Here is a 10,131-nt window from a genome sequence, read left to right on the forward strand (position 1 = left end):
GTGGCAACAGAAGGCCCCTGCCCTGCCAGGGGGCTCCTTCCCCCCACACGTCTCCCCGCAGCACCCTGGGCAGCTCCCCGGGCAGGCTGAGTGCTGAGCCTGGCAGGCGGCAGAGTCCCTGCCCCGGCACACAGCCCGTGGGGCACAGCAGGGACCCTGCTCTGCACCACAGCCCTGGGCACCGGGCTGCACCCCCGGCTGCACAGCGTGCAGCCGTCCTGGGACACGCAGCCTTCAGGGCTGTGCTCTGATGCTGCAACATGATGCCCTCATCTGGTGCAGGGCTTTTTCCACAATAAAGAACCACCGAGTGTCTGAAGCCTGATCTGCTATGGGATGTCCAAAATTTAGTGATCTCTCTAGGAAAATCAGATTCATTGCCTGCAGCGAGCAACTTACCGGGTCAATGTCAATGAGTAGTGAGCTTCCAGTGAGCTCACAGCTTGGTCACTCCACAAAGCCTGAAAGCTTTCATCCTTCTCTCCACCCTGTCACCTGCAGATCATGTCCCCAGCCCTGCCATGCTTTGCAGAAGAGCTGCTCCTGGGCACAGCTGTCTCTCTGCAGCGCTGCCCTCTTGTATGAGCTCCGTGTGTCTCAGGAGCCCGGCCCAGATCAGCAGCAGAGGAGGTGATTTCCTTCTTCCCAAAGCTCTCCCTGGAGATATCCACGGCCCTTCTGAGCTGACAGCTCCTACAAGGCAGCACGGTCATCACTGCAGAACATACTTCCAAGTCAGCTCCATTAATAAACAAGTTCCCTGGATTTCAGAAGCATGGATGTTCCTACTAAATGAAATTTGACCATGAGAGAAACAAATGCCAAATGTGGAAACCTCTGCTCATGATGCATAGGAAGAAAGACAGGCAGACAGACAGACAAAGAAGGGGAGGGATGAGTTCCCCTGTTCTGGGCAGTGGTAGAGCTGAGGCAGTGCAGGCATACCATTACAGAATCATGCAATGGCTTAGATTGGAGGGGACATTAAAGAGCACCTGGTTCCAAGCCCCCAGCCATGGGCAGGGCTGCCAACCACCAGATCAGGATGCCCAGGATCCCATCCATCCTGACCTTGAATGTCTCCAAGGATGCAGCACACAAAATGTCTTTGGGCAACCTGTTCCACTTCCTTTGAGTAGAAAATTTCTTCCTAAAAGCTGAACTAAATCTCCCCTCTGTACTTTAAAGCCATTTCCATTTTTCTTGTTACTGTCACACCATCTCATCCTAGCCCTAGGGTTCGGCATCTCATCCGCTGATGGAAAACCTGGGACTGAAATGGGATCAGTTCCCCACAGGTCCATGGGAGCCAGAAGTCCTCTTAGTTGAGTTCAGATGTGCACAGTGAGGTGTCTGTGTGTGAGCCCCTCATCTGAATGCTTGGTCCTTATTCAACAGGGACGGGATTGCATTGCTCACCCAGAGACGCTCAGTGATGCCTGAGATGCCTGGGGTGATCCTAGTTGTGTGCTGGTGCCTGTAAAGTGTGGTGGAAAATCTCTGAGATAGACACTCCTTCCTGAGCATCAGCTGAGGGCCAGAAGGGAGGTATTCTTGGCCATCCTAAATGCCACCACAGCCCTGTGCTCAGGGCCCCCAGTGTGCCTTTTGCACCTGTCCCCATGGATCATGTCCTGTTATTCCGCTGACCAAATGGATGAGCTCACAACAGAAGAGCCAGACCTTCCTCTCTGCTCGGTCTGTGTCACACTCTGCCATTCAAGGTGTTACAAAGCCCTGAAACACTTACATTCTTTCACTGATGACACCTCAGTATGTTCGAGGCTCACATTTGAATGGCATCAGAGTAAGTCTAGGGTCATGCCAGTTCCCAGTTGACAGGAGGCTGGCAAATGTTGTCTCATTGTAAGAAAGGGAAAGGAAGATGACATGGGCAATTATGGACCTGACAGTCTCATTCTGGTGCCTGGTAATATCATGGAGAAAATGATGCGGGGAGTTACTGATAAACCCCTGAAGGACAATTCTGTCATTGGTCGCAGCCAACACAAGCTCATGAGTGGAAGGTCCTGTTTAACTTAATGTCTTTAATGACAAGTTCACCCATGTAGTTGACCAAAGGAAGCCAGTTGATGTTATCCTCGAGGACTTCAGTAGATCTTTTGATACTGTTCCTCACAGTATCTGCCTGGACAAAATGTATGCATACGGCATAGACAGAAACATAATGAGTGGATGGGTGGGGCCAAAAGGCTTACAGTAAATGGGGTTCCATCAGGCTATTGCACGGTCACTAGCAGGGTTCCCCAGGGCTCAATTTTAAGGCCACTTCTCTTTAATGTTTTTGTGATTGACTTGCATGTACTGCTAGAAGATGTTTTGAGCAAGTTGGCTGATGATACCAAATTAGAAGGAGTTGTTAATTCCACTGAGGCAACAGAGAGATGTGGACAAGTTAGAGAACTGGACAAGCACCAAGTGCATGTGGTATAACAAGAACAAATGCCTGATTCTGCACCTGGGAAGGAACAACCCTGGACATACACACTGCCTGGGGAATGGGACACTGGAGTGCAGTCCCACTGAAAGGGGTTGCGGGTCCTGGTCAACAGCAAATTGGGTGTGAGTCAGCAGTGTGCCCAGGCAGCCAGGAAAGACAACCGTCCCCTGGGGTGCATTGAGATCGACATTGCCAGCTGGGTGATAGAAGGGACTGTCCCTCTCTGCTCTGCACTGCTGCAGCCTCGCCTGGAGCACTGGGTGCACTTCTGGGCACCGCAGAACATAAAAGATATAAAGCTATTGGAGAGTGTCCAAAGGAGGGCACTACAACTGAGAGATCTGAAGTTCAAAGTTTCATTGGGATTGACTGCTTGTTCAGACTGGGCCCTTCTCACATCCCTCATCCTGCGTTGAGACACACTGCCCACATGGGACTTGGGCCTCACAGCACCCCTGTACCCCATGCAGAGCCTGGGAGCTGCTGTCCCCTTGACTTTAATTTGGCATCCTACAATCTTCCATCCCACTGCCCCAGGAAGGGCCTTGAGCCAGCATGAGGGACAGGATCTCCCTGCCAAGGGTCTGGGGATCAGGGCTTGGCCTTTCTGCTTCGTAACACAAAGGAGGCTTTTCTCAGCATCACAGCCACCATCCCAGAGCCTTTGCCTGCCTGTCAGCATGAATTATCTGCTCTATCAACTCCAAGAAACTTCTCTGTTCCTTCTGACTTGGTCTTCTTGAGCACTTTGTGCAGTCTTCTCTCTGCACTGAAGGTTGATGGACTCAGCAGCAAATGCCCCCACGGGCACATTACAGCCTAAGGAGCCCTCCTGTGCCTTGTGCCTTCCTGTCATCTTCTTCAGCTGTTCAGAACTTGCACAACAAAATGAAAAGTTATCTGGAGATAGCTTAAAGAGGAAGAGTCCAAGGGGCATTTAAGAAGTCTCCATATTAATTTATTTATATATGGTCAGGTAAACAAGAAGATAAACAAAACTTGGCAATTGATACTGATCCAGGATGTTCCCTAATGAGCATTGCTCTGTCACTGTTGTGGACAGACGTCCTCCTCAACTTCCCCACCCCATTTTTACTCCCATTGGAACCATGGGACTGGCATCACTTCTCCTCACATCACCCTTCTCCTCTGGAGTCACCTGCTCACTGTTAAACCTCCTTTGCACCAACTCCCACTGGCTTTACTCAGACAACCAGCTGCACGTGGGCATTGAAGGATTTCTCTATTTTGCCAACAAACAGAGGGAAACGTGATGCAATTGAATGAACAGAAAAACACAGTGATCAACTGCATGCCCTGTCCAAGCTGCAACTACTGACTTTCGTCTTTCACAGGAAATATCTGTACAAGAAATGAGTTAGACAGAGATAGGAAGGGATAGATATAATCACAGTGAATGAGTTGACAAGAGAGTCCATCAGACTTTGGAGAGATGGAGCAGGTTCCAGTAATCTCCCTGAAGGTCACCGATCAGCTAGATAGCTGGGAGGTATCTGAGTGAGCAATGTGCAAGGGATGGGGAGATGTGGAGAGCAGTGGGAAGAGCATGTGTCCAGATGGCCTGCTGAAAACATGCCCTTCAGCATGGTCATTTATTTAGGAGAGCTGGAGACTCTAGGAGGATGAGGGACATGAAATATGCAGCAGGGTAGAGCAGCGGAGGGCGCTGGGCATTAGTCACAAGGCATTGGCACTGGCACCGCTGCCTGTGTCCCTGCATCTGAAGGCATCTGTGTCCTGCAAACACAGTTCTTGGAAATATTTTCCTTTTTCAAACAAACAGGCATACAAACAAGCAACAACAACAGCAAAAAAAGACACAAAATCTCCTCAAACACCAGTGTTTTCTACTTAAAATGAAAGAAAGAGAACGTGTGAGTATATTTGAAGTTGAGAAGTCTGTTAAGGCATTTTCATTGTTTTCTATCTTTGCCTTCAATTCTTTGCTTCAGTTTTATTGGCACAGACATCTTCCAGAGTTACAGCTTTTAAAAGAAAACCTCTGTTTGCCTCTCCTCACAGGAAAGTTCTCCAAACCCAGTCAGCTTGTGTGCACTTACCAAAATCCACTCCATGTTGCTGACATCTTTCTTGTGTGGGAAGCATCACTCTGGATAATGCCTTCCCTCCATCATCTAGCCATGTTCTTTAAAAAAAAAAAAAAAAAAAAAAAAAATTATTTTTCACATCATTTTTGAATAATAGGGCATGGATGAATGGTAACCATCTAAAAGAGACATTTACATTTGATGCTTGGCAGGCATTCCTTACATTCTGTAGATCATGATGTGAGAGGCATGGAACAGGTGTGGAACAGGTAGCCCAGAGAAGCTGTGGATGCCCCATCCCAGCAGATGTTCAAGATGTCAAGGGCCTCCGACATCAGAATCTACTGGGTGACAGCCCTGCCCACAGCAAGGGAGTTGGAATTAGATGGTCTTTAAGGTCCTTCCAACCCAACTCATTCAAGGATTCTGTGATTCCTGTCACTTTCTTCCAACTCGAAATCCTGTTTACTTAGGTATTCCCTGATCACGTCCTCTTTCACCAAGGACACACATGCCTTGCACCAACATTTCCCACCAGTCTCGGGCACCTAGGATTCCAAGAAGCCCAGTCCAACTAATCAACAGTGAGGTCAGGAGAGAAGGGAGTATCAGAGTCTTTTCCATGTCCTGTCTCTCCAGGTTCCCTGCCCCATTCTACGCTGGGCCCACATTCTCCCCAGACTTCCTTTTGTAGCTTACATATTTCTACAAGCCCTTCTTGTCTCTCTGATATGCTTGGGGACATTAAATTGCACTTGATCTCTAACATACCTAAACTCATCTCAACAGGTACACTGAACAAAATCTCTGCATTGTTGCCAGGTTACCTCTTCTTGCTTCCACTGCCTGTATGCTTCCTTTCTGTGTTTGTGCTTGACCTGGTCTATCTTTCCCATTCCTGCAGGACTTCTGACAGTCTTACTTTTCTTCCTTTTCCTTGAAATGGGCTTATTCTGTTTGGAAGCAGTGATCCTCAGACAGTTACCACATTTATTGAACCTATTCCCCTCAGAGATTTACACTGTATGACTAGCAGCCTGTGTTCTCTTTGATTTTTTGCATTCCCCACAAATATCCACCAGAGCACCTCTCCTCTTTGGTTCCTCTATGGCTTGGGTCAGGAAGCTGCCATATGTCCTCACCAGGGATCTCCTAGATTACGTATGCCCTGCTGTGCTGTCTCTGCAGCAGACACAGAAATGAGAAAGGCCCAAAAGGTGGACATGGGCCTGACAACATGAGGCTCACATCTGTCTGTGGAGAACATCTTCCACATGCTCTTCCTGATCAGGAAGCCAGGAACAGACACTGTTGGGCTCCTCTGTTTGCCATTTCCAATCACTCTGACCTGGCTGCTCTGCCATCCCCAGGCAGAGCTCAGTGCACTCCCACAGAGGGCAGTCGCCCTTCCTTGTCTCCTCATCCATCCATCGTAAAGACTCTGTATCCCTTTTATGCTGCAGTCCAGCTTTGGAAGCCATTTAACCATGTCTCTGTTGTCCAAACAAGTGCTCAGGCCTGCTACTGTACGAAAATTTCTAGTTCAGCATGTGTTTGTGTTCTCATTAGTGTTCTCATCCACTACATATAGCGGCACACAGGCATTGGACCCACTGTGGGGCTCAGAGTTGACCAAGCAGCACAGAAACTCCTGGGGCACGACCATCCTGAAGGCACAGTGCTGCCTTTGCAGCTGCATGTGTGTGTGCTGGACAGCCCAGGGAACGGGCATGACACTTGGCTACTTCTGATGCCATTCGCAGAAAACAGAGGTTTCATCAGTTGAAGGTACCCCCAGGCACCTTGGTCATCACCCAGGGTCTATGTGTGAGCAACTGACTCCCCCCTGAAGGACCAAGGACTCAGAGCAGGAGCTCACATGCAGGCAACTCTGTGTACACACCTGAACTGAACCAGAGGAATCCCAGCTCCTGTGGGTCCGTGGGGAGCTGAATCCCATTTCAGCCGCAGGGTTTCCATCTAGGGATGAGATGCCTGCACTGCCTCAGCTGGATCACTGCCCTGCCCAGGGGAAGGCCACCCCTCCATGTGCTTCTCTGTGTGCCCTTTTTGTTACAGCAAGCACTCTCTGGTACGACTAACCATATGTCTGGAATGTGTCAATGTCATTTGGTGGTTAATGCAGCAGATTTCCAAGTACAGTCACAATGCTGTTGTCTTTCAGGAGCTGTTGGCTGTGGAGACTCAGGGCCGTCTCAGGGGAGATGAGTGGGAAGGATAAAAATGACATCCTCTGCTGCTGATCAGGGCCAGACTTCTGGGATACAGGGAGCTCCTACAAGTGGGCAGTGCTGCAGAGAGACAGCTGTGCCCAGGAGCAGCTCACAGGTGTGCCCAGGAGCAGAGAGCTCACTGGAGGAGGATTGCTCACAGCTCTTGACAAGGTAAGTCTCTCGCTGCAGGCCATGCAGCTGCTTTTCCTGGAGGTATCACTGAATTTGAGACAACCCATAGCAGATCAGGCTGAAGACACACCATGTTTCCTAACTGTGGGGAAGGGCCTGCTCCAGCTGAGGGTTTCCGTGCTGTAGTGTCAGAGCACAGCCCTGAGGGCTGCGTGTGCCAGGATGGCTGCAGGCCGGGGGTCGCAGGGGGTGCAGCCGGGTGCCCAGGGCTGTGGTGCAGAGCAGGGTCCCTGCTGTGCCCCAGGGGCTGTGTGCCGGGGCAGGGACTCTGCCGCCTGCCAGGCTCAGCACTCAGCCTGCCCGGGGAGCTGCCCAGGGCGCTGTCTGGAGACGTGTGGGGGGAAGGAGCCCCCCGGCAGGGCAGGGGCCTTTTGCTGACACAGCTGCTGCCTGGGACAGGGGGCTCACAGCTACACTGCACCTCAGAATGATTCCAAGGGCACTTTGCAAGGGGAGAGACAAGGCAGGGATTTTCCTTTTCCTATTCTTAGGGAAGGGAAAAGGATTGGAGGCTGAAATCTAAAAGGACCTGTCAACTTCCAACACATCTCTGAGACTCCTGAATTTTACTATAATCAATCACTTGTTTTGTATTCAGTCCCACAGAATTTGATTTCAGCCTCTCCTTTCTCGAAGGATAGAAGCAGTTGAAACATTCTCACTGACTGCAGACATGAATAATGCACTTAGGCAGAAAAAAGGCAGCTTTCTCTAACAGAAACAGTAGGGCACAGAGGTTGGGCTTGCGGGCTCTAGTAGCAGTTGGGGCAAAGTTATGAGATACGAAAACTAATGATAACGTCCAGGGAGATGGGATAAGATTAGACAATGAGAGAAAAGGAAAAGCTCTATAATCTTCTTCTGCTCATGGATTGCTGAGCTTCATGAAATTAAAATCAAGTAATGGAGCAAAATGAACATGCTCCTAAAAGAAAGAAAAATTTTTATAATATAGCCGTAGGTGTGACTGTGAGAACTGCCTTGCCATTATCTTCTGCACTCTGAACAGGACTCCATGCCCACGAACTGCGAATGCCCAACAGCAGCTCCATCAGCGAGTTCCTCCTCCTGGCGTTGGCAGACACGCGGCAGCTGCAGCTCCTGCACTTCTGGCTCTTGCTGGGCATCTACCTGGCTGCCCTCCTGGGCAACGGCCTCATCAGCACAGCCGTAGCCTGCGACCACCGCCTGCACACCCCCATGTACTTCTTCCTCCTCAACCTCTCCCTCCTCGACCTGGGCTGCATCTCCACCACTCTCCCCAAAGCCATGGCCAATGCCCTCTGGGGCACCAGGGCCATCTCCTACACAGGATGTGCTGCTCAGGTCTTTTTCTTTCTCTTCTTCATCTCGGCAGAATGTTGCCTTCTCACCATCATGTCTTACGACCGCTACGTTGCCATCTGCAAGCCCCTGCACTACAGGACCCTGCTGGGCAGCAGAGCTTGTGCCACCATGGCAGCAGTTGCCTGGGGCACTGGGCTTCTCTATGCTCTGCTGCACACTGCCAATACATTTTCCCTGCCTCTGTGCCAAGGCAATGCTGTGGATCAGTTCTTCTGTGAAATCCCCCCGATCCTCAAGCTCTCCTTCTCAGATGGCTACCTCAGGGAAGCTGGGCTTATCATAGCTTTTGTTCTTGCCGTATTTGGGTGTTTTGCTTTCATTCTTTTCTCCTATGTGCAAATCTTCAGGGCCGTGCTGAGGATGCTCTTTGAGCAGGGACGGCACAAAGCCTTCTCCACCTGCCTCCCCCACCTGGCCGTGGTCTCCTTGTTGGTCAGCACTGCCATGTTTGCCTACCTGAAGCCTCCCTCCATCTCCTCCCCATCCCTGGACCTGGTGGTGTCATTTATGTACTCAGTGATGCCTCCAGCACTGAATCCCCTCATCTACGGCATTAGGAACCAGGAGCTCAAGGGTGCCCTCAGGAAGATACTCCAACATACCCTGTTTCGCCATCAGAAATATGTTCATTATGATCTCAAGACTACAAAAAATTTAGAAAAAGCCTGACAGATTTTATCTGGTGTTTTTGTTTCTTCTTCATGTCAGTTTGTCATACCTATAATAAATTTAATTCCAATTAAATTATATTCATCATCTGTCTTTATGTTTGCTTATTTTTACTTCTATGTGATGAACCTATTCTACTTAAAGAACTAGGTTAAATGAAGAGATAACAAAATCCCCAGAGGATCATTTGTTTTGCCTCCCATCTGGTCTGGATCATCTGAAGAGGCTCAGGACCTAAGAAACAAATGCCACACAGAGCAGCAATGTCCCTGAAGGATGTCTGTCAGCGCCTGGTGGGGACTCTGCTGCCTTTGAGTTGTGCTGCTGCTTCTGGAGCCCTGGAGCCACAGCCACGGGCAGCAGCAGGACGTGGTCTTTTCAGTGCTGCTCTCTTTACAGTTTCCAACTGTTGTCCTGTGTCCTTGCATCTGTGTCCGCTCTCGGTTCTGGTGCAATTGGTGACAGTGCTGTTGCCTGTACAGTGGCGTCCCTGTGGCTGCAGGCAGGGCAGGCAGTGTGTAGCACTGTGCCATGGCTGGCCTCCCTGCTGGGGCCATTGTAACAGAAGAGGCTGTTCAGGGGAGGGCCAGAGGCCTGCACACCTCTTCTAAAGCTGTGCCAGGAATACAGGCAAGGAGTAGCCCTCAGGAAAGTCCTCTTGCTTTCCTGGGGCTCTGCATGGTTCAGAGTCCCAGGGTGATCTGTGAGGACCAAAGAATGGACAAGAGCTCCCTTCTTGGTTTTACATGGCCCAGCAAACATTCACTGGTCTTGAACAGAACTGTGTGGGATTGCCCCTGCTGCTGTGGGGCTGATAGCAGATGCTGTCCTGGAGAGGAATCTGGAGCAGCCAGGAGATGCCAGGGGATCTCCAGGGACAGTGTAAGAGTCTGAGTGGGCAATGAATGATTCCTTATGGAATGACAGACCATTGATCCAAAGGAACAGGGGAACCTGAGGAGCCCACCAGCAAATAAGTGCTCTGCAATGGTGCTGTTGAGCCAGCAGGGCAGATGAAGGTGTACTCAGTAGTAGAGATTGCATCCAGTCGGAACTGCCTCCCACCCTGAGCAGCACAGGGCCAGACCGGTGTCCCAGGGCACCACAGCTCCCTTGCTCTGCAGAGCAGCTCCACCAGCTCAGGGTCCCTCAGGGAGCA

General features: G+C 50.4%; 1 protein-coding gene across 1 annotated transcript; it reads left to right on the forward strand.

Moving 5' to 3' along the window:
- Nucleotides 1–8,141: 8,141 nt before the first annotated feature.
- LOC121107931 (olfactory receptor 14C36-like) lies at nucleotides 8,142–8,972 on the forward strand (the record flags this gene model as incomplete). The annotated part of the gene is made up of 2 exons (XM_040654531.2): nucleotides 8,142–8,384; nucleotides 8,790–8,972. Coding segments are annotated over 2 exons (426 nt in total), but the record flags the coding sequence as incomplete, so codon positions are not given.
- Nucleotides 8,973–10,131: the final 1,159 nt, after the last annotated feature.

The sequence above is a fragment of the Gallus gallus genome, chromosome 33, assembly GCF_016699485.2.
Source record: "Gallus gallus isolate bGalGal1 chromosome 33, bGalGal1.mat.broiler.GRCg7b, whole genome shotgun sequence".
Lineage (NCBI taxonomy): Eukaryota > Metazoa > Chordata > Aves > Galliformes > Phasianidae > Gallus > Gallus gallus.